At 51.1% G+C, this 24,077-nt stretch overlaps 2 protein-coding genes across 3 annotated transcripts; one reads left to right on the forward strand and one right to left on the reverse strand.

The window, feature by feature from the left end:
* Window positions 1–368: 368 nt before the first annotated feature.
* ICAM2 (intercellular adhesion molecule 2) lies at window positions 369–17,868 on the forward strand. Its single transcript, XM_036269150.1, has 5 exons — window positions 369–581; window positions 12,186–12,282; window positions 13,792–14,058; window positions 15,210–15,530; window positions 16,111–17,868. The coding sequence occupies exons 2-5, from the start codon at window positions 12,210–12,212 to the stop codon at window positions 16,287–16,289; spliced, it is 840 nt and encodes a 279-aa protein (XP_036125043.1). The 5' UTR covers window positions 369–581; window positions 12,186–12,209; the 3' UTR covers window positions 16,290–17,868.
* On the reverse strand, window positions 17,116–19,491 carry PRR29 (proline rich 29). Of its 2 annotated transcripts, none has more exons than XM_036269152.1 (6): window positions 19,355–19,491; window positions 18,969–19,044; window positions 18,645–18,751; window positions 17,544–17,770; window positions 17,338–17,408; window positions 17,116–17,144 (listed from the first exon to the last, which is right to left on the reverse strand). In XM_036269152.1, the coding sequence occupies exons 1-6, from the start codon at window positions 19,412–19,414 to the stop codon at window positions 17,116–17,118; spliced, it is 570 nt and encodes a 189-aa protein (XP_036125045.1). In that variant the 5' UTR covers window positions 19,415–19,491. The 2 variants fall into 2 exon arrangements, with proteins under 2 accessions (XP_036125045.1, XP_036125044.1); XM_036269151.1 differs by having other exon boundaries at window positions 18,969–19,023; window positions 19,355–19,414.
* Window positions 19,492–24,077: the final 4,586 nt, after the last annotated feature.

Consider the following 24,077-nt stretch of genomic DNA (forward strand, 5'->3'; position numbering starts at 1 on the left):
TAATTAAAAATTAACTTAAAAAAATTTAAAAAGAAGGTAATTCTGACATGTGCTTGAGGACATTGTGCTAAGTGAAGTAAGCCAGGCAGAAGAAAACATCACTGTGTGATTCCACTCACATGAGGTCACCCCTAGAGCAGTCCTTCGGAAACAGAAAGTAGAACTGGAGGTTGCTGGGGGGAGGGGCACAGGGGAATCTAGTGCTTGGTGGGGACAGAGTTCAGGTTGGGAAGATGGAAAATTCTGGAGACGAGGGTGGACATGGTTGTGCAACAATGTGGATGTCTTAATGCCACAGACCTGCACACTAAAAATGGTTCAAGTGGTAAAATCGTTTGCTGGGTATATTTGAATCACAATATTTCAGAAGGGGGAGTGGACTGAAAGAGGTTAATGAGAGCTGAGAACCAAACACAGGAAGCACGTGACTTCTGGGTGGTAAGGAAGGGAAGAACCTGCACTGACACGTTAGAGCCTGGGACCCCAGCACGCGCAGCAGCCTCTCACCCAGCTTTCACCCCTCGAGGGGCGCAGGTCACCCTTCCTTCCCCATCACCGTCACTCCATTCAGCAGATGACAGGTAAGGTCAGCTTCTCACCACTCTTGGCAGAGTGGAAAGGATTTGGGACAGTGTCCAGACCTGAGTTTCCATCCCTCCACCTCCCGGCCCTCGGTAGCCCCTCCCTCCCCGTAAGTGTGGAGTTGGGGGGGAGGGGCTGGAGGTCCCAGAATTCCTTCTCACTAGATGTTCCCAGCTCCTGGTAGCTCCTGGGCTCCTAGGCCTTGCTTTTGTGGTTGTTTCCTGTTTTTGTCCTTTCACTTCCTCTCCTGCTCTGTCGTTGGGGTGACAGATTTAGAAGTGTCGGGGCTGCCTTTTAGTCCGAGCGCCCACGTGGGCGTGACCTGGGTCATCTGAACTGGACCGGGGCTGATATGTAGGAGAAGGGACAGTCCCCTCTCTCTGGGGATTATATGGGGATTCATGATGAAGCTTAGTGAAATCCTCCCTCCTGTTACAGGGGGACTTTCCTTACATTCCTCCTCTTCCCAGATGTGTAGGAATTTCTCTTTTCCCTTGGTATTCTTTTTGTAAAATGTAATGTGTGGCACACTCGGAATAAGTTAGCATGCACGTACATTACGTACAGCAGCAGGGTAATATGGACAGGCCTGAGCCCCCTACAACACGAGGAGGAACTATTCCTAAGTCTTGCATCTACCTGTGTATGACTTACCCCCCGAATGTGTGTCTGTTGCTCCCTTGATTTTTTTAGTGCTTTGTCACATATGCCTGTTCTTCCTTTATGAAACAGTTATACAGCACTTACTGTGCCAGGCACTGTTGTAAATACTTAAAAATATTAACCCAACCAGAGGGAAAGGGGGTGGGGGGGGAGAAGAGAGTAAAGGGGGGATACATATGATAGAAGGAAACCTGACTTGGGGTGGTGAACCCACACTACAATATACAGATCATGTATTATAGAATTGTACACCTGAAACCTATCATTTTACTAACCAAAGTCACACCAGTAAATTCAAAAATGTAAAAATATTAATTCATTTAATATGTTTAATCCACACCATAGCTGTATTAGGAAGGTACTGTTATTCATCCCATTTTGCAGAAGAGGAAACAAAGCACAGAGAGGTTAAATGACTTGATAAAAGGTTACACAGCCAGCAAGAGGTAAGCCCAGCACGTGTCTCCCGGTTCTTAGTGCGAACATTTCTCTAGGGCACATACCAGGTGTGGAATTGTGGGTAATGAGATATGAGAACATTCCAGATAATGCCTGATGATTTCCCTGAAGACTAATACACCCTCTCACCGCAATGATAAGAGTTTCTATTGACCTAAAACCTCTCCAACATCTGGTGCTTGTTCGATTCTTTAACTTTTGCCAATCAGGTAGATATAAAATGGTATCCACTGTGGTTTTTCTTTTCTTTCTTTCTTTTTTTTTTAATCCATCCATGATGATATGTTTATTGATTTGAGAAAGAGAGAGAAACATCAATGTGAGAGAGAAACATCAGTCGGTGGCCTGCTATACGCTTCGTCCCCACAAGAGATCAAACCTGCAACCTCGGTCTGTGCCCAGACTGGGTATCGAACTTGAAACATTTTGGTGTTCAGGATGATGCTCCAACCAACTGAGTCACCTGGCCCAGGCTCCACTGTGGTTATAATTTTTATTTTCCTGGCTACTGTTGAGTTAAAGCATCTTTTTTATTGTTTACATGTGTTTCCTTTTCTCTGAAAAGTTCCTATGTGTCTTTAATGCAATCCAAGTTGTTAGTTATTTATGATTGGTGATTTGGGGGTCTTTAAAAAATATATCTATGTTTTTATTGTTTGTTTTTTTTAGAGAGGAAGGGAGAGAGATAGAAACATGGATGTGAGAGAGAAACATCCATCAGCTGCCTCCTGCATGCCCCCTACTGGAGATGGAGCCCATAGCTCAGGCATGTGCCCTGACCAGGAATCAAACCCAGACCTCTCAGTCCACTGAGCCACACCATCAGGGCAAGATTTTATTCACTTTATTGGGGTGACATTGGTTAATAAGATCATATAAGTTTCAAGTGTACGTTGCTGTGATACATGATCTGTATATTGCATGGTCTCACTTTAGAAGTCCTTCCCTGTCCAAAGGACACAAAAACATTCTACTATACTTTCTTACAAAAGTTTTTAGTGTTCTTTCACATATAAATCCTTAGTCTAGATGGAATTGATTTCTACATTTATGAGGTAGGGCTGTATTTCCCCCCTTTTCCCTCCATATAGTTAACCAGTTGATCGAACATCATTTATTTAATAGACCTCCTTTCTCCAAGTGAGCTACAGAGCAACCGCTGTATGTGTCAAAGTTTTACACCAATTATTTCTGGGCTCTTGATTCTGTTCCATTGGTTAATTTGCCTACATCTATAATAATACCATATTTTATTATCTTAATATCCAGTAGAGCAAACCTCCACTCCTTAATCTTGTTTAGGGGTAGCTTGGTCCTTTTGCTCTTCCGTGTAATTTTTAAAATCAGCTTTCAAGTTTCATGAAAAATTGGGATTATTGGAATTGCACTGAATTTGTATATCAGTAAGGGGAGAATTGATATCTTTATAGTACTGAATCTCCTATTTATGAATAATGACTAGCCTTCCACTTATTTAGATTGCATTTAATGTCTTTAAATAAGGTTTTATAATTTGTTACTATAGGTTTCTATATGTATTGGTAGAGTTATTCCTATATTTTTCTACTATAAATTGTTTATTTTGCCCCCTCCACAAAAAATACAAAGGGTATCTGTAGATTCTCTTACACTTTGAAAATGAAATGTATTATAATAAACACTGGCTTTATAATTATTCAAAGTTGTGTATACATTTTTTGGGACACCCTATATGTTTTATGTTTCTGATATACTAAAGAGCAACTTATTTTGAGATATTGGTCTTATAACTAACTGCTTTGCTAAAATCTCTTATTTTGAATCACTTGTCTGGTCATTCTTTTGGATTTTCTACCTAGGCAATCATATATGAAAATACTGATGGTTTTGCTCCTTCCCATCCCTAGGCCTATAATTTTTTTTTTTTCTTGTCTTACTACACTGTCCGGGACCTCTGGTACAATGTTAAATTGAAGCAGAGATAGTGAGCATCCTTGTCTGGTTCCAGATTTTTTTAAAAAAATGTTCTTAAGAATTACTCCTTAAAAAATAATATGAGTAAGTTTTTCGTAAGTTCTCTTTATCAGGTCAAGAACATTTCCTTCTAATTTGCTAAGTGCTCTTATGAAACAGTGTCAAATGTCAGTTTCCTGCATCGTTTGTTTTTAGTTTGGGCTCGTTCCAAACCAGAGCCTGGAGCCAAGGACTAAGGTTCAGGTAGGTTGAGAGGTGATTCCAAGAAGCAGGGAGTAAAGAAACAGAGAGACAGAAACAGGGAAAGAGGAAATATCCGTTTAAAGGTACATGACTGATGATGCAGCTACAGGCAGAGGGAGCTCAATTCAGTTGGGACCTCTGACAAGCTTGCAAGGTGCCACCCGTAATTGCCCGTGGGAAAGACAAAGGCTGGAGCACGCATCCGCCAGCTCCTGTCCCATCAAGTGGCAAATTACGGAACATAATTCTCCCACACTTTGGAGAAATACTAGCAGGCAGTAAATGGCTCCTTTGGAACTGAAGAAAGCCCTGAGGCAAAAAGCAAAAAGAAACATGGTAAAAACTTGAGGTAGAACACTGGCAACAAAAGGTTAGTCTAGGCTTGGAGTTACAGTGGAATTATCCGCTGTAGGTACAGCTGGTATCAGAAGAAGGCAAAAGCCCGGCCAGTGAGGCTCAGTGGATTGAGCTCAGTCCCATGGACTGAGAGGTCCCAGCTGGATTCCAGGTCAGGACACATGCCCCTGTTGCGGGCTCGATCCCCAGTAGGGGGCGTGCAGGAGGCAGCCCATGGATGTTTCTCTCTCTAAAAATCAATAAAAACCTATTAAAAGAAAGAAAAAAATAACAACAAGAAGGCAAAAGTGATGTGACACAGAACACCAAAGTTTACTGTTAACCAACCTAGTAAACAGTTGGTGTGGGCTTTGCTTTGCTAGATTTGTTTTGCTACTATTTTTTTCTAATTGTTACATCTCTATTCATGAGCGAGATGGGCTTCCAATGTTTCACTCTCTTCATGCATGTGTCTCATTTTGTTTTGAAGCTTACAACTGGCCTCACAGGAAAAGTTAGAGAGAGTTCCTGCTTTTCCCATTCTCAGAAAAAGGTTTTATAAAATCAGAATTCTCTCTATTTAAAATTCTGTAAAATGATCTGGACCAGGTATTTTCTTTGTGAAAGGTTTAAAATGACTGAGTCAATTTTTATTCTTTTATTGATGTGAGAGAGAGAGAGAGAGAGAGAGAGAGAGAGGAATGGAGAGGGAGAGATAAAAACATTGATTGGCCGCCTCCTGCATGCCCCCCACTGGGGATTTGGTGCATGGGTTGGTGCTCAACCACTGAGCCACACTGGCCAGGCAATTTTTAAATAATTACAGAACCATTTGGGCTTTTTATTTCTTCTTAGATCAAGTGTTGTAAGTTACATTTTCCTGATATTTGACCCATTTTGTTTCATATTTCTTGGCATAAATTATTTACAGTCATTTTTATTTTTAATTGCAGTAAAAGTATACATAACACAAAATGTACCTTCTTAACCATTTTTGTCTGCTTCATTATTCATAGTTGAGAGATGTGTATTAAAACGTCTTGCTATGCCCTGGCCTGTTTGGCTCAGCAGCTGGAGCGTTGGCCTGAGGACCAGAGAGTCCCGGGTTCAGTTCCTGCTAGGGGCACGTACCAAAAAAAAAAGTTAAAATGTCGTGCTATGATGGTGATTTGATCTCTGCAGTTCTTTCAAGGCAGATGCTTACAAGTTTAGAAATATTGAAACTTTCTGGCGAATTGATCCTTTAATTTAGGCACTAATTCTGTCCTTTCCTAAAAGTCCTTCTGGTCAGATAGCAATTGTTGGTTGTGGTAAGTACATCCACATTGCTTTGCAACCAACTTCTGGAGGTTTCTCATACAAACTGAAACTATACCCATTAAACAACCCGCCTCGTCCTTCCCCCTCAACCTGTGGCAACCACTGTTCTACTTTCTACTTCTGTGAATTCGTAACGTCTTCTTTTTTTTATTCTCACCCGAGGACATTTTTTCCATTTTTTGTTTAGATAGAGTAGGAGGGAGAGAGAGAGAGAGAGAAACATCGACGTGAAAGGGACACATGGAGTGGTTGCCACCTGCATGACCCAATCAGGGCCGGAGACAAACTGTAACCAAGGTACGTGCCCTTAGCGGGAACCGAACCCAGGTCTCTCTGGACCACAGGCCGACGCTCTAACTGCTGAGCCAAACCGGCCAGGGCACACCTTTTTATTCTTGTAATATTCCTGTTTTCATTCCCAGTAATGCTTACTTGTGCTTTCTTTTGTTTATAAATAGACTTTACCGGAGATTTGCCTGTTCTGTTAGTTTTTTCAAGAACTAAACTTTGGCTTGATTGATCTTGTCTACTTTGTTTTCTAGTTTATTGATTTCTGCTCATTATTATTCTCTCTGAGTTTACTTTTGGGTTTACTTTGTTTTTCTTTCTCTAACTTCTTGACTACTTACTTATTTCAGATTCTTTTCTAATACAATCATTCAAGACTATAAATTCCTCTAAGTACCACATTTGATGCATTCCATAAATTTTAACATGTTTAACATTTTTTTTATTACAATTCAACATTTTTTTTTTTGTATTACCATTTAATTCTAAATATTTAAAAATGTGTTACTACTATTTTTTTCTTTAACCCATGGGTTATTTGGGGCATATTTTTACATTACCAAATATATGAAATTTTAAAACTTATCTTTTAAAAATATTTGTATTCTCTAATTTATAGGTTCATCCAAGCTTTTAAATTGTGTTTTGGCTCTTCTATTCATTTATTGTTTTTGTTTGTTTGTTTTTTGGTCTGGTTCATTATTCATAGTTGAAAAGAGTGTATTAAAATCTCTTGCTATGATGGTGTGGGTTTTATCTCATGTAGTCCTTTGAAGCTAGTTGCTTCCATGTTTAGGACTATTATAACTTCCTGGTGAATTGACCTTTTAATTTAGGCACTTATGCTATTCCTGATAAATATTTTTATCTTAAAAGGCCTCTATGTCTGATATCCATAGAGCTTTTCTGGCTTTCTTCTGGATCGTGTTTGCCCGGATATCTTTTTCCATCCTTTGGCTCCCAGCCATTCCATCCTCATGTAGCAAGATCCAGGCCACGCCCATTGTCAGTCGTTTCCAAGGGGAACCAGCCTGAATCACATTCAGACTCTGAGAACCTGTAAAGATCATAGGTCCCAGCCCGCTCCTCTCCCCTGGCAGCTCTGCTGTGACTGATGTATGAATGTGAGGTATGAGCCCTGCGTTAAATCCAGACATCGGGCAGTAATAGATTAACACAGGGCAAGGATTGAAAACAAACAAACAAACGAACAAAAATGGACAATCTCTGTCTTTTAACTCTAGCTAGTTTTTAAATCTTTATTGAGATTATTACAAATCTGGGCATTTTAATAGTCTCTTTTTGAAAATTTACATTTGTCCTACTTTTTCTATGCTTTTATCCTTATTTAACTTTTTTTTATTGATTGAAGGTTGTTTTCATAACATTCAATCCTCTCTGGTGGTTTAGAATTTATAAACTCTATTAGGTTTCCTTGAAATTTCACTGTACTCCTATTACTTAAAGTGCACTCTCTCTTCTACACAACATAGGAGTCTAGAATGCTTTTTAAAATTATTATTATTAATCCTCACCTGAGCATATTTTTCCATTGATTTGTAGAGAGTGGAAGGGAGGGAGGGAGAGAGAGAGAGAGAAACATGGATGTGAGAGAGACACATTGATTGGTTGCCTCCCACACGACCCCGATGGGGGCCAGGGATCAAACCTGCAACCCAGGTAGATGCCCTTGACCCATGACCCTTCGGTCTGCAGGCTGATGCACTAACCAAGGAGCCAAACTGGTTAGACTGTTTTCACTGTAATCCTCTCCTATGTGTTATTGTACAGTATTTTAATTTTAAACTTTTTTAACTCCTCAAATAAATGTTGTTATGTTTGGAGTTACATACTCATTTGCCATTTAATTTTTTACCCATCCTTCTTACATAGAAGAGTGTCCTGTGATCATTTTTTATTCTACCTGACACCTGTCTTTAAAAGCTCCTTTAGGGTAGGCATTTTGGAAATAAGCTCTCTCCGTCTTTGTTTCTCTGTATCTTTATTTCATCGTGGTTCTTGAAAGATGGATTTGCTGGGAACACAGGTCTAAGCTGAACGTTGTTTCCTGTGGAAAGGACTAGAAGCGATAGGGAGAAGTCCCTGGGTTAAGATCCAGTCAGCCCTGTGGAAGAGAGGAGCTCATGCCCTGGGCAGTTTGGCTCCGCCGTTAGAGTGTCGGCCCTCGAACCGAAGAGTCGCGGGTTCGATTCCGATCAAAGGCATGTACCTCGCCCTGGCCGGTTTTGCTCAGTGGTTAGAGCGTCGGCCTGCGGTCCGGAGAGACCTGGGTTCGGTTCCCGCTAAGGGCACGTACCTCGGTTGCAGTTTGTCCCCGGCCCTGGTTGGGTTGTGGGGGTGGCAGCCACTCGATGTGTCCCTTTCACGTTGATGTTTCTCTCTCTCTCTCTCTTCCTCTCTCTCCCTCCCACTCTATCTGAACAAAAAACAAAAAAAAAAAAAAAAAAAAAAAGGCACGTACCTCAGTTGCGGCCTGGTCCCCGGCCCTGGTTGGGGTCATGCGGGAGGCAACCAATCAAGGTGTCTCTCTTACATCAATGTTTCTCTCATTCTCTCTCTCCCACTCTGTCTGACAATAAATGAAAAAATATCCTTGGCGAGGATTTAAAAAAAGAAAGAAAGAAAAGAGAGGAGCTCACTTCCTAAACTGAGGTTCCAAGTTCTCTGGACTCTTCCAGAATCCGTGGTCCTCCGGTGCCCAGCTGCTGTCTTGTACACAGAGCTCAGTTCTGAATCATCCAGCTCCCAGAACCGCTTAGGGCCAGAGAGTGCCTCTGAGTGTTTGTCAGCTGGCGGTTGAAGGAGCGGGGCGGAGAGAATGGTGTGAATGGTTTGTAACACTCTGGAAAGAAAGCAGAGCGGGAGGGGTTTTCCAAGCAGGAAAGAAGGTTTGGGAGGCAAGGCGGTGGCTAGAAGTTCTCCCTCTTCCTCTTCCCTCCCCTTTCGTGTGAGCACAGCTGCTGACTCCCGGGCACCTATCCGGACCAGGAAGGGGAAGGTTAGTTCCTACCAGTTCCCTTTCAGAAGGTCCCAGGGAAAACCCTGCCCAGGCCTAATTCCTAACACCCATCCTTGGGGACTAAGGGACCCTGGCTGTCCCTGTTTATGCTGTCAGCCTGGGGGCCAGCAGAGACATCAGCATAAGGAGAAAGATAAGCCGAGTGGACCCAAAGAAAGATTGTTTGGATTGTTTATCAAGACTATGTCACCCTGGCCGGTTTGGCTCAGCGGTTAGAGCCAAACTGGTCGGCCTATGGTCCAGAGAGACCTGGGTTCGGTTCCCACTAAGGGCATGTACCTCAGTTGCAGTTTGTCCCCGGCCCTGGTTGGGTTGTGTGGGTGGCAGCCACTCGATGTGTCCCTTTCACGTCGATGTTTCTCTCTCTCTCTCTCTCTCTCTCCCACTCTATCTAAACAAAAAATGGAAAAAATGTCTTCTGGTGAAGACAAAACAAAAACAAAAAAAGACTATGTCTTTTGCCCTGGCCATTTTGACTCCACAGTTAGATCCTCAGTCTGTGACCAAAGGGTCTCAGGTTCAATTCCTGGTCTTTCCAGTCCAAGGTGTGCACCTGGGTTGCAGGTTTGATCCCTATCCCTGGTCAGGGTCATGTGGGAGGCAACCAACTGATACATCTCTCTCACATCAATGTTTTCTTTTCTGTCTCTCTGCCTCCTCCTTTCTCCCTTCCACTCTATCTAAAAAAAAAAAAAAAATCAATGGAAATCCTTGGGTGAGGATTAACGACAACAACAAAGACTATGTCTTTCATTCATTTGCTGATCTACCTAGCCATCCATCTACCCACTGAACAGTGATTAAGACCTGCTGTGTGCCAGGCAGTGTCATTTTCTGGTGGAGAGAGCAGAACGTGTGATTCGGCTTCTGCTCTCGGGGGTGGCCGGCCAGCAGGAGGGGGAGATGGGCTTGCGAGCTGTTAGAATGCAGGGCGCATTCACGTGCCCGTGTGCCCCACCGGGGACGGCCTGCCAGGGGCCATGGGAGAGGTCAGAGGAGGAGTGGGTGGTGGGAGCGGCGGCTGGTGAGCGCAGGGCCCGACCTGAGGCTTCTCCGGGCCTCAGGAGCCTCGCAGGGACCTGTGGGGACAGTCAGTCTGGCCCAGCTGCGTGTGGGCCGGGCTCTCAGGTACTCTTCCTTCTAGAAACTGGAGCTCTCCCAACATGAACCGTCCACCTTTCCCAAACTCCTCTGGCAAGGAAGGCCAGCAGTTTCTCTGTCCTTCTGTTGCCTTGCATCTCCCTCCCAAGCGGTCGAGCCCTCGAGAACCCTTCTGCCCCTGCTCTGATGGGTTTCAGCGGCCACCAGGCTGCCTCTTGCTCATTATGCTCACTCTTGTCTTCTAGGTGTTCAACCTTGGGCAAATGAGTTAAATCACTCTGTGACTCAGTTTCCCCCTCTGTAAGATGGGGACAGTAACAGTACCTACTTTATGGAGTTGGGGGATTAATTAGTTAATATTTGTGTAACGCTTGTGACCTGTAGTCAGTGAATGTTCACTATCATGTTACTGTTATTGTTATTATTTTTGTAGATATTGTTGTTGTTATTCAGACCCAGTGGAGACCACAGAGCCTCTGCCACAGCAGGCCCATTGTCTAGGCCCCTGGGCTGGGGGCAGCTTCACTGTCTTCTCCGTCCTCTCTCTGCATCACCCTGAGGCCCAGTGGCCTGTCCCGGGCAACTGCACACAACGGGAGCAGCCTTTGACCTCAGCAGCCCAAGAGAAGGGCATGACCTCACCATGCCTCCCCACCCAGGGACAAAGTTTGGCCTGAGCCCGGAAAGTGCTGGGCAGCTTTGGGAAGGCCCCATCTCGGGTGCCCGAGAGAGCGAGGAAGCCTGCTCCTGTCTGTCTCTCCCAGGCCAGGCCCCAGGGCCTCCCGGCCACGACTCCGGCAATAGAAGGCTGGATGCGGCAGGGTCAGAAGCCTCCTGGCAAGACCCTCCCCACCGTCAGAACCCCCCTCACCTGCTCCCTGCTTCTGGGGATCCCCACAGCAGGTGACAAAACCTCCTAGAAACACCCGCTTCTCAGGCCTTAACCCCCGACCAAGGTTCCCGGCCTGGTGGGGAAGAGGAGACCCCGTAAACCAGGTATGGAAACGGAGGCTGGGGCTTGGGCTGCAGCCAGACCGAACCCATCACCTCTGTCTTTGCCTGGGCTGCTGGGGACTATTATGGAAACATTTCTTGAGGCTCTGTGCCCCAAACTGTCCCTGTACCAGCTGAGTCAGGGGCAGGCTGAGGCTGAGGTTGAGGGTTTTTTTGTTTTTTAATCCTCACCCGAGGACATTCTCTCATTTTTTTTGTTGTTTGTTTGTTTGTTTAGATAGAGTGGGAGGGAGAGAGAGAGAGAGAGAGAGAAACATCTATGTGAAAGGGACACATTGAGTGGTTGCCACCTGCACGACCCAACCACTGCAACTGAGGTACATGTCCTTAGCGGGATCCGAACCCAGGTCTCTCTGGACCGCAGGCCGACACTCTAACCACTGAGAAACCGGCCAGGGCTGAGGTTGAGGTTTGTTTTTTGTTTTTTTTTTATCCTCATCCGAGAACATTTTTCCATTTTTTGTACAGACAGAGTGGGAGGGAGAGAGAGGAAGAGAGAGAGAGAGGGAAACATCGACGTGAAGGGGACACATCGAGTGGCTGCCACCCGCACGACCAACCAGGGCCGGGGACAAACTGCAACCGAGGTACGCGCCCTTAGTGGGAACTGAACCCGGGTCTCTCCAGACCGCAGGTGGACGCTCTAACCGCTGAGCCAAACCGGCCAGAGCTGAGGTTGAGGTTTAAGTAGACCTGTGCTGGGCTGTTAGCTGGAGCGACGCCCGGGAAGAGCCCAGCTCTTTATCTGCTTTGCTGTGGTGCCTCTGTCCGGGACAGGTCCTGACTTCGGATATTTTCTTCCCAGAGGGGACCCCAACAATGTGTCCTGTGAGATTTGGGGTTCCCCAGATCTGGGGCTTGTGGTCATCACTGTCTTCTGTGCCCACACGGTGCACCGGGACCCCGTGTGCACGCACGTTACTCACACATACACATGCCTGTCCACGCGTGGGCACTCATCTTTAAACTGAGCATGCCCGAGGATCGAGTCATGGCCCCACTTATCAGCAGCGTCCCACTTCCTTTGCCTGGACTCCTGCAGGCCTGCAGCCCTGGGGCCTGCCTTCCACGTGGCTTCCCAAGAACTGCTCAGATAATGAGAGGAAATGCAGTCACCCGCTTAGAAAAGGCTGGCGGTTCCGCTGGATTTCAGGTCACTCCCTGATCCACACTCTGTCCTCTTCAGGGCCCCTGAGCTGCAAGCCCGTGGATGCCATTTGAGATGTCCCCGTTCTGTTGCTGGGGCCTGCCCATGGCTCTCCTTGCCCTGATCGTCTGCCCAGGTGAGCCACTGCCTGGGGTTCCTGCTGTGGCACGTGCCAGCCCAGAGGGTGGGCTGCCTCTGGGTGGTGGTGCTGACCCTGAAGTCTCTGAGGCTTTGAACATAGTGGCCACCAGCCATGGGTTCCAGATGCTATGGCAACCTGGCTTTCTTGTGACCCTGGGCAGCAGGTGAGGGGCCTGGCCTTTTGGACACCAGGTTGAATAGCCCCACAGCTTCGTGGCGAGTGGATGTGGCAGGCGGTGGAGACTACATGGCGGCTGGGTAGGGGCCTGAGGAGGTGAAGGGAGGCTGGGGTTCAAGAGAAGGTGAAGGCATGCCCTAGCTGGTCTTCAGGTGTGGCCTAGGGGACAGAAGGGGGCAGCAGAGGGCCTCACCTTCTGACTACCTTCAGAGCAAAAGTGAAACTCCTACCAGTCAAGGGGACTAAGGGAAAATGCCACCATGTGTCAACAACCCTGTTTTAGACAACCTGCCAGATGCTTTTGTTTATTTCTTTGTAAACTTATTTATTTTTTCCTTTATTGACATTAGAGAGAGAGAGGAAGGGAGAGATAGAAACATCAATGAGAGAGAATATTGATCGGCCACCTCCTGCACGCCCCCCCACTGGGAATCGGGCCCACAACCTGGGCACGTGCCCTGACCGGGAATCGAACCAGCTACCTCTTGGTATGTGGGTCGATGCTCAACCACTGAACCACACCAGCCAGGCCTGCCAAGTGCTTTTAAAGTGCTATCTCATTTTACCTTCACAACAACACTGGGAAAGGAATCACTAGCCCATTTTATAGATGAAGAAACTGAGGCTCAGAGAGAAAAAGTACCTTGCCTAAAGTTACATAGCTCGAAACCTTACGTAACCTTATGGTGAACTCAGGATTCCCATGCAGCTCTAACTGTCTGCAAAGCGCCTATCTTGCCCCTCGGTATGTACCACCACCGAAGGGCTGAGTGGTTGAGCGTCTGGACTGGATATTTGTTTGCTGTTGTCTGTTTCCCTCACTGGAATGTGAGCTCTGCAAAGACAGGGTTTGGTCTGCTTTGCTCATTCTTGCAGAGCCTTGAACAGTACCATATACCAGGTGTTCAAAAATTATTTGACAAAGAAAGGAAAGGAGGGAGGGATGGGTTGAACCCTGGGCCACAGGAGCTCAGAAGCCGCAGTCCACCTCCATCTCAGAGAGGCCTTCATGGAGGGCACATTAGGGCTGGGCCTTGAAGGTCAAATAGGATCCATCTCCATGGACACAGATGTGCATGAGGAAGACTTAGCTAGAGGTGATGTGTTAGAGGAAGGGCAACCAGAGGCAGGAAGACAGCTCAAGGGCAGCCTCCCGGGCTCCACAAGGCCTGAACAAGGGTCAAAGGTCAAGGGTCAAGGAGCAGAGGAGACCATCCCTGGCCTTTTTTCTTGGGCCCCTCCACCTTGATCAGACTGCCAGTGGTGGGCAGCTTCACTGGGCAGGACAGTGGAGATGTCTTCTGCCCAGAGTTTCTGGTGTTCCAGGGTCTGGTGAGGAGGCGTTCCAGGTATACATGTGGCCAGAGCAGCAGGTGGTGAAGCTCGGAGGGTCCTGGGAGGTCAACTGTAGTACCAGCTGTCTCCAGCCAGAGATCGGTGGTGTGGAGACCACCCTCAGCAAGACTCTGCTGGACGAACAACCGCAGTGGAAGCTGTACAGGCTCTCCAACATCTCCGAGGACACGGTCATGTACTGCTACTTCACCTGCTCTGGGAAGCAGGTGTCTGCGAACGCCAGCATCAGCGTGTACCGTGAGTGCTTCTCACAGGCCCTCCTGCCCCAGGGTGGAGCCCCCGGCATGACCTCCACCTCTCTGGGCTCCTGGAGTGGCAGGGAGCAGTGCCCAGGCCATGGGCTCAGAGTCTGCTCACACCCTTTGCTGGCCTCCTTGAGCCTGCCGGCAACCTCAGTTCTGACGCTTGCTCAGAAGAGGGTGATCCAGGCGAGGTTTATACAAACTAAAAGTCCTTTTCCCTCCACCTCCACCCCTGCAGTGCTCACAGCCTCCTCCCAGCTCAGTAGCTGCCCCCATCAGCGGGACACCCCACGTCCCATGAAGAATAGGGGGGCACCATCAGGAGGGCTCCAGTGGCCCCTTCACCTCATTGTGAGAAGGTTGAGGAGTCACCAGGTGCTTTTATCTTCCCCTGATGGTCCTTGGCAAATGTGGGACCATCACACACACACCTGCCCATGAGCCTTGGACACCTTCTGGACAGGCCAGGATTCTCTCAACATCTCAGCACTAAGGGCATCGCTCAGGGCCTCCCATTACTGATGTCAGTGGATTGAATGGCTAGAAAGATGTCCTAAACCCATGTTACCCTGAGGTGATGGGGGCCAGGTATTCCGGGTCAAAGGGAAATCCAGGCCACACCAAGGGACCTGTTTCATAAGGGATCGAGGTGGCTGCGATCCTGACCCTACAGAACTAAGTCAGGTCTGACCTCAGCCCTCACCTTTTAAGTGAGAACCTCACAGTTCATAGCCCGGTTCCAGGGAGCGCTCCCTTCTAAGTCTCCAGACACATTCACCCAACTATTAATTTTTGAAATGAGTGTTTAATTTCTGGAGAGGAAGGAGACAGATGCAGGCATTTATGTCTTCCTAGTTGGTTGCACGGTTTCTGGTCCCTCTCTTTGCAGACATCTGACCACTTTTATTCTTGTCCATTCCAGAAACTGTCATGTTCATAAAACCGCCACCCGATACAACCTTCACCCCGAACTACTTCCTTCTCCCTGTCTTCACACTCTGGGGCAGGCCAGGCCCCGGCCGCCTTCCTCCTCCACCAGTCCAGCCAGGGGCCCGAGAGCACAGTGCTGCGGGGGATGCTCTCGGCTGGGTGGGCCTGCGCGGCCGCACCTCCACCCTCACCAGACCTCCCACTGTCTCCCTGCAGACCCTCCAGAGCAAGTGCTGCTGAAGCTGCAGCCCACCTGGGTGACCGTGGGCAAATCCTTCACCATTGAGTGCAGGGTGCAGGCCGTGGCACCCCTCGAGAACCTCACCCTCACCCTGCTCCGTGGCAAGGAGCCCCTGCACATGCAGACCTTTGGGAGGTCGACAGCTGCCCCACAAGAAGCCGTGATCACACACAATAGCACGGCTCACAAGGACGACGGTCGTCACAACTTCTCCTGCCAGGCTGAGCTGGACCTGCGGTCTCGTGGCGGGGGCATCATTCGCAGGACCTCGGAGCCCCAGGTGCTGGAGATCCATGGTGAGGGGGAGACCCCCAGGGGATGGAGGGAAGGACAGGGCCCTCACCCTAGCCCAGCCTGCCAGCTCAGAGGGTAGGCACCAGGGCCCTACCCCCAATCCCGAGGGTTCCCGCCTATGCTTTCTCCTCCCTGCAGCGCGCTCCAAGTCCCTAGCGTGGACCTGGACTAGTTGCTGGGTCATTGGTGAGCTGTGTGACCTTGACCAAGTCCTCCTCCTCTCTCTGGCCTTGGCTCCTTTCTACAATGCAGAGTTTGACCTAACTGACCCCTAAGGTCTCCTAGAAACTCCGCTGTTCTGTGACTCTCGATGGCCAAGGTGTTCCCTATCTTCAGAGCGTTTGGCAGAAACTCACTCGGCTCTGCCCAGAGAGAAGCTGGCCTGGACCGTGCCATGCTGCCCTCAGTCTCATCGAGGCCAGGCTGGTCCCCTAGTTAGTGCTACTCATGTCTGTAACCCTGTATCACAGGGTGACCGCAGGATGGCGGGGGGAGGGTAGGTGATGGGTGGGCCTCCACGCAGCCTTGGGCCCTGGCACCTAGGACCAGAAGATTCTAAGCCCACTGCCCCTCCTTCCCTAGAGCCCGGGCAGGACAACCAGATGGTCATCATCATCACAGTCGTGTCGGTGCTGCTGCTGCTGTTCGTGTCGTCCGTCCTGCTGTGCTTCATCTTCGGCCAGCAGTGGCACCAGCGGCGGATAGGCAGCTACGGGGTGCAGGCAGCCTGGAGCAGACTGAGGCAGGCCTACCAGGCGTAGCCCCGGGAACTCCTGCGGCCCTCAGGACCGGTCCAGCCCTAGCTGAAGGACAGTGACAAGCAACAGAGGATTTGGGGACGTTTCTAGTCTGAATACAAACACCTGGACTTAACCCTGTGCCTCAGTGTCTCCCCCTGGGAGAGTACTCAGTAGCCAGTAAGGTGACTCATCAGGCCCAGACTTCTCTCCCTAGATGTCTCCTCAGCATCCCTCACAGGGGCCTTCCTGGCCAGCCCAGGCCCTGGGGCACCCACTCTCATGGAGGGGCAGAGATGCTCTATTCCCAAACGGGCCACTCCCAGCTGGAGCAGGACATGACCGACAGAGCCAGCTTCCTGGGGTAAGGGTGGGGGCCCCAAGGGAACTGGCTCAGCTCCAGAGCCCTCCCGGTCAGGATTCTCCCACATCACTCGGCCTAGAGAGCTCTGGACAACGAAATCCGTCTTCTCCTCGCACCTCCTGCTCCATCATTAGGCCTGACCGAGACCCGCGGCCCTGGCCTTCCCAGAGGGAGGGGTGAGGGACGGCGGTGCAGGGAAGGCTCTGAATTCCAGCCTCCCCTCACCCGGGCAGGGAACAGTGGGGCGAAGTTGGATTTTCATGGCTTGAGCATGCTCTAACAAGCCCTCCGGCGAGGAGTCAGGCTGGCTCAGTCTTAGTGGGATGGAGAGGAGCCCGATTCACCTGGGGGGGGGGGGCTGGTTGGAGTGAGGCAGAGAAGGACTGCCAGGTGTGGCTTTAAGCACTAGAGGGGCACTTGGGGACTCTAGGGCTGTTTCTGGCCCTGCGGTGAAGCTGGTACGGGTCCCTGGGCCAGCGTCTGTCTTCACAGTAGGCTCTCAGCATCGTAGTAATCTGGGTGGGGGAGACAGCACCCTCACCTTGATTCCCTTCTCCCTCAGTGGACCCCGAGGAGGGAAAGGGATGAGGACAGGCCAGCTGCCCGCAGCAGTGACAATAGCAGTCCCCCCTCAGGGACACATGACCCTCCTGGCTTCCTGACCCACCCCTAGGCCTGGGTCCTGCTGCCCACCCACCCTGCCCCTACCTGAAGCCGGGGGTACATCTGCACCCACAGTCCCTGTGGCACTGGGGGGTGGCGGTGGGGGCACGGCTCTCCTGAGATGGGGATGAAAAAAGAAATATCCCCCTCAGAAGTGGCCTCTGGGCCTCCTCCCCACCCCCAGCCCAAGGCAGCTTTCCCACCCAGCCAGAGCAGGGCCCCGGCAGGGCCCAGACCTCCGCCTCACTTACGCCCCCCTTTTCCCGGAGGCAGGAGGGCGCTGCAGAATCCTGGATGCATCCTGAAAGTGGGGCCGATGTGAGGGAGGGGGGACGAAAGGCACTGGCCAGGGCGGCAAGGGGCCCAGAGCGGGCATCAGGCAGGGCAGGTAATGGTGGTGGAACACCAAAGGCCCTTCCTCCTGGGCTTCCAGCTCCTCCTCCTCTTCACTCTCCTCCTTGGGACCCTCCACATGGACCTGGGGATTGTGCGAAGGGAGGGGGATGGTGAGATGGGCTCAGGCTCTCTCTACCCCCACCCCTCCGTTCCTCTAAATTATTTTCCAATGTGCATCATCAAATGGTTACTGTTGGTTGCTGTTTACTACACACACACACAGCACTTTAGAGACATTCATCACTTATTTTGCAGATGGGAAAACCGAGGCTCAGAGAGGTTGAGCAACTTGTCTAAAGTCACCCAGCTAATCAGAGGCTGAGCAGGGACTGGAAGAAACCAGGTTTGACTCCAGAGTTGGGGTGGGAGTCCAGCAAGCTGCTCCTGGCCTGCACCCAGGCCCCAGAGCCCTCCTCCCAGGGCCCCTGGAGGGCTCAGCCAGCCTGGATGGTGGACACACACCTGCCTCCAATCGTCAAAATCCCACCTGGCTCGCAAGGGCTGGTTCTAAGGCCACTTGCTCCTCCAAGGAGCCTTTCCTCATCCCCCAACCAGGTGAGCACCATTGCACCTCTCCTGTGCCAGTCCAGCCAAAGTTGCCTGGCATTCATAGTCATCCAGCTATTCATTCACTTGTTCAACCCTAGTAAGTACCAGGCACCCTGTAGGCCCAGGGTACAATGGCACCTGTCCTCCTGGGCCTGCAGTCCAGTGAGGGACACACTGCAGAGACACCTCCTTGAAAACAAGACCTGAGTGATCTGGATTTAGAGACCCTCCTCCATGGAGGTTGGCACATAACAGATGCCAAACAGACCCAGTCAGATAGGTGTGGGCTGGCTTCCTGCTCCTCTTTCACCTGGTCCCTCTCTCAAGGGGATACCCCAGATGGATCCCCACCCCTGGACCTGCAGATGGGCGGCCCCAGTGCCCCCACCCCCCTTCAGCCTTCGCACCTGTGGGCCAGAAAAGGCGGGCCAGGGGTTCAGCGATGCTGCCACCATGCGACTCAGGAGCAGCTGGTGCACCTGCGCGTTCTGCAGCATCATCAGCTCCAGCAGGTCTAGGGGACTGGGTTCAGCCTGCACGCCAGCTCTCCACCCTCACCCCCACCCCCCACCCCGCACCCCCCTCAGCCCTCTGCCCAGACCCTGGGGCCTCCCCCTCCACACACACACACCCAGCTCGGGGAGGTAGAAGAGGGTGGAGATGCAGTGCCAACATCCAGACACATTCGGGGAGGGGTGGGGTAAGGCGCAGGAGGGAGCCCCGAGTCTCACCTTCCTTCACGCGGCTTGGGTGGGGGGGTGTCTGTGGGACGGCCCACTGGAGGGGCTGCAGGACAGTCACCCAGGGCTGGGGGGAGGGAGTGACTCAGCCAGGCTAAGCGGAGAAGGGATTGGGGAGCCAACTTTCCCCCGCAGCCCCCCTCCCCAGTTGCCTCCCTAACCCCAAAGGGGCCGCCCGAATTCCCTTGGCGCCCCTCTCGGCCTCCCCATCCCTGCCAAGTCTCTTCCTCTACGGCGGGGTCGCTCTCCTCACCCCCCACCATTCCCTCCACGTTCGTACCCCTCCCACCCGCCCGCCCCCAGGGCCGGCTTCCCAACTCTGCCATCGCCCCGTGCCTCCCCGGGAAAGGCAGGCTCTGCCCCTGCTCAGCCCTCACCGTCGGGGCCGCACTCTGCGGAGGGGGATGACCCCAGCTCCCTCCTGTCCCGGCGGCCATCGCCTGCTTCCCGGGCCAGGGTTACCTTGGCGACGCGACGCCAAGGTCTCCTCCCAGGCGTGCGCAAGTCCCGCCGCCCCAGCCGCTCCGGAGGCCTGGGGCCGGCGCCCAAGTCTCTGCTTTCTGCTTTCCTCCCTCCACCTCCAAGGACAAGGGGTCCCCGGGCCCCCCACCTCCCGAGAGTCCCGCTGTTCCTCCTGACGTCCGCCTCCAACGCCCTGCACGGGGCTGCGGGCGTCCTGGCCCTCGCTGTAACCCACACCTCCGGAGCCGGCTAGGGGCTGGGCTAGGGGCTGGTGTTTGTTGAGTGCGTGCGTGAGTGGCCGGAGGCCGCCTTAACTCAGACACGTTGTTTTCGGGTTCCAGAGCTCAGCTAAGATGATGAGTTAAGCAGGAATAGAGCCGTCTGTAAGATCAGGCCAGGGGTGCGGGGTGGGTGAGAGGTGGACAGAGAATCTGTTGTCTGTCACTCTGAGTCAGAGGGTGGTTTCTGGAGAAGACGAAGGAAGGAAACACCAACCAAGTTCGGGGAAAAGGCTGAACCCTGGCCAGAAACAGGTGGCTGGGCCCTTGACTCCCCTCACCCCCGCTGTTCGCTCCCTGCTCCTCCCCAGGTGAACCCCTACCCCGCACTCCGCAGAAGTGGAGAATCCTGGGCATTCAGCAGCAATGCTCATTACTGTCCCGCATCCTGGAAACATGACCAAAGCATGCATCTTTGACAGGAAGTTCTCAAGGTCTTCTTTGCTTAAGAACAGGTGAGAGGAGAGATCTATTTCTGTAGCTGTGAACAACGTAAACTAGGCCCTAAGCAGCAGTCAAGGAAAATCAGGACAGGAAGCTGGGATTAGCACCCCCTGAGTTGCCCTTCCCCCACCCTCCCCTTCTGTTCAGCAACCCTTCCCCGAAGTCCTGGCATCTCAAATCAGAAGGACCATTTCCCCTTCTTCCTTTGAGCCTCAGTTCCTGTCTCCAGGGGAGGGGCCTGTGGATAGCCCACGAGCTGTCCGTGTGGGTCTATGGCTTCAACAGCCATCAGCAAACAGAGTGGGCACTGTAGTCACAGGCCCTGGTGAGTGGGGGGACACAGGTGCACCTTTCCATCTCACCCCATCCAGAGAGAAAGACAAAACCAGTCCTGTGCTCACCATCAGCTACCTGGACCGAGGAGTGCCTGTGTGCAAGGCACTGAACACTGAGCCAGAACATCCCCCCGGGTCCCAGCCTTGCTGGGAAGTGGAAACGCAGCCATGAGAAGGGAGCAGAGATACAAGACTGCAAAGTCCCCCAGGGGTGAGACATGCCAGAAGGGATCGCGAAGAAGAGAGGACTCAGTCACTGAGGGATGAGTTCTGAGGGAGGTGGAGGCCCTCGGAATGGGGCCAAGCAGTGTGGGGGGAAGAGGGCACCCCAGGCTGGGGACACAGCCTGAGCAAAATTGCAGACACAGAAGTGGACAGGGCCTGCGATGACCCCGTGGGTCAAACTGTCTGCTATGCTGGAGGAGCTGGGCAGGGAGAAGTTCCAGCGGCCCAGGCAGAGACAGGTCAGACCCGAAGGCCTCGTCACAGAATTTAGGATTCACCATGTGGGTGAAGGAGAGCTTTTGGTGGGTTTTGAGCAGGAGAGAAATAAGGGGGCGACATGCACACAGCCGTGTTTTAGGAAGAGTCATCTGGTTCCTCACCTCTTTATGTCAACCAGGATTAGAAAGAACACACGTCTGGCTGGGAATGATGGAACACTATTCAGTCACCGACAGTTTTGGTATAGATTCTGTCTACCGATGTGGAATGATGTCCCAAAGGTTGAGCAAAACTATCAGTAAGCATAGTAAGGTCTTATTTCTGTCTTAAAAATCACATGTGCGTGTGTGCACACAGAGAAAGAGGGAGGAAGGGAGGGAGGAAGAGAAAGGGAAAAGAGAGACAGGAAGATACAGAGACAGGAGGGAGGCTAGGAAGGAGGCAGGGAGAGAGAGAGAGAGAGAGAGAAGCAACTATAGAGTTGCTGTCAGGGCTTGCCCACACCCCCAGCCTCCCCCTGGGGTCTCCTGTAATTAGTTCCTGCACTCGCCTACAGTCTCTCCACCTGGGGGCATTTTCTGGCCACAGGGAGGCAGTCTTGAGGTCATCCCGGGAGCGACCCTGAAGCACTAAGGGCCAGGAGTTGATGGTAAGCGCCCCAGGCTCCTGGCCTCAGAGGGATACTCGGGGTCCCCCCCACAGCCTCTCAGCAGTCCTGTGGCCTTGCTCCCCAGCTGTCTCAGTGACAGTCCCTCACAGTGCTTCCTGAGATTTCCTTCCAAGGGAGCTGCAGGCTCCCAAATCCTGGCCTTTGGGGGAATCCAAGCTAAGCCTCCAGCCCCCCACTTTCTCCCTGTCTGCCCCTAGGCGGCTGAAAACTCCAGGCAAAAGCTATTCTAGTAGCACTAGGATAAATCTGTGTTGGGTGAAGTGAAGTACTGAAATAAACATGGAAGGACATTGGTCTAGGAGTATAGTGATGAATGAAGTCAGCTGAGGGAAAACTGGAGGCAGGGGGGCAGCAAGGCGGCCGCAGGCTGCACGTGAGTACAGAAAACAGGCAGGGCGCTGGCCAGTTTGGCTCAGCGGTTAGAGCGTCGGCCTGCGGTCCAGAGAGACCCGGGTTCGGTTCCCGCTAAGGGCATGTACTTCGGTTGCAGTTTGTCCCCGGCCCTGGTTGGTCGTGCGGGTGGCAGCCACTTGACGTGTCCCTTCACGTCGATGTTTCTCTCTCTCTCCCCCTTCCTCACTCTCCCTCCCACTCTATCTGTACAAAAAATGGAAAAATATCCTCGGGTGAGGATTAAAAAGAAAACAAAACAGAAAACAGGCAGGAAAAGGTGAGCCGTTTAGTACCTCCAACAGAAGATTGCCTGTTAACCCTCCGGGAATCCTGTGTTTTGGAAGACAGGACTGAGATAAAACTATCCAGCTTCTATTCAATTCGAGTTCGTTGTCAAAGGGAGCTGAAGCATTTGCTATTTGAAGGAAGGAAAAGCCACACACTTATCTGCCAGAGCTGTTTTGCTTATGGAAGATCTAACATCAGCCCAACCGTGGAGGAGGTGGTTCCAGCTACAGGCCCTGCCCGCTATTCTTTCCTTGGGTTTGTTTTTTTTTTTGGTACGTGCCCCCAGCGGGAACCAAACCCAGGACTCTCTGGTCTGCAGGCCGAAGCTCCAACCGCTAAGCCCAACCGTCCGGAGCCTGCTATTATTTTCTTTAAGCCATTGACCACTCCACCTATTTCCTTTTCGCTGTTTCTCTTGTTTGCATCTCTGGTTTTTTTGTTTTGGGGTTTTTGTTTTTAGTGTCCCAAGATAGCACGGACCCCAAGTCCTCCCTGTTGCCTTGGCAAACTCTCTTCCTGGGACTAAGCTACACATGGAAAAAGATTTCTAATCGAATGTGTTCATCACAGGGTTCTTTTTAAGAGTTGAAAATTGAACATTACCCAGTGTCTTTAGTAGGGGAATGTGTATGTAAAATCAGGGGAGTTCACTCAAAGGAGGAGTGTGCAGTCAGTAAAGGAACTGGGAAAAGGAGCTCCCTCCTTACTCCCCAGAAAAGGAGAGAAAAGGGCCCTTGCTGAGAATTTGAGTGGAAATTTCCGTGCCTCCTTTTGGTACAGGCGAGGATCTGAGCAGTGAGCCGACCCGGCAGTGGGCCCTTTTCTTGGGCTCCGTTCCTGAAGAGGTACAAGTTGGAAGGAGCTAGAATAGGAGGGTTGGAGAAAAGGATTTAAATGCCGCTTTGCAGGATTACATGACTGTGGGCATGGCTGAAGGAGCCTTGGGACACAGCAGTGAAGAAATTCCTTTTTTTTTTTGGTTTAGAGGCTCTAAAATCATGGTGAGACGTGTGCGTGTGGTTTTGTCCCACAGGCCCCCGGGTACTTTGGGGGACTTATACACACATCGGTCGCATCAGTGGGACGCCGTGTGATGAGGCCCGGCTCTGAAGATCCTTCCACCACCATCGAGCTGTGCCATGGTTTCAGAACACCCCCCTCCCTGGTTTTCTGGAATCAGGGTGCCAGCAACCATGGGGGAGCACCTCCTGAAGCTCCCAGAAAGTTACCCCAACCAGGTGACTCAGAGGGGAAACTGACTGGTCAGGCTGGGGCTTGGCGGTGGGACAGGGCGTGACAAGGCTGATCCCTGTGAGCCAGGGTGGGACTTTCTGAAAGGTGGTTCTGTTCTGCAGAATTCTTTTGTTTGTGGGCAACGGAAACTCAACCTAAACTGGCTTAAGGAAAAAGGGTGTTTCTCTGGCTCATGTGATAAGGACGGACAGGGTCTCATAGTTGAACTGGCTCAGGAATCCAAAGGTGTCTTCAGATCCCTTTTCCTCCATCTCCCTCCCTGTGTGGGGGTGTCACTCCCTCCTCATTCAGACAGTTGGGAGACACACCCCAGGCACCTTCAGACTTTCTCCAGTGACTCTGGACAAACTTAGAGGATCCTGGAGAGAGAGATTACTTTCCTTTGTGTCGATACATAGAAACCCCCGGAGGACTAAGGTCGCCCACCTGCAGTTACATAGCCAGCTTTCGGACCAACCACCGTGGCCAAGAGGATTGGCCAGACCTAGGGACCATGAGTCTGTAGCTGGGCGGCCTGTCTGCAGGCAGCAGC

This window comes from Molossus molossus, unplaced genomic scaffold (genome assembly GCF_014108415.1).
Source record: "Molossus molossus isolate mMolMol1 unplaced genomic scaffold, mMolMol1.p scaffold_m16_p_19, whole genome shotgun sequence".
NCBI classification, from domain to species: Eukaryota; Metazoa; Chordata; class Mammalia; order Chiroptera; family Molossidae; genus Molossus; species Molossus molossus.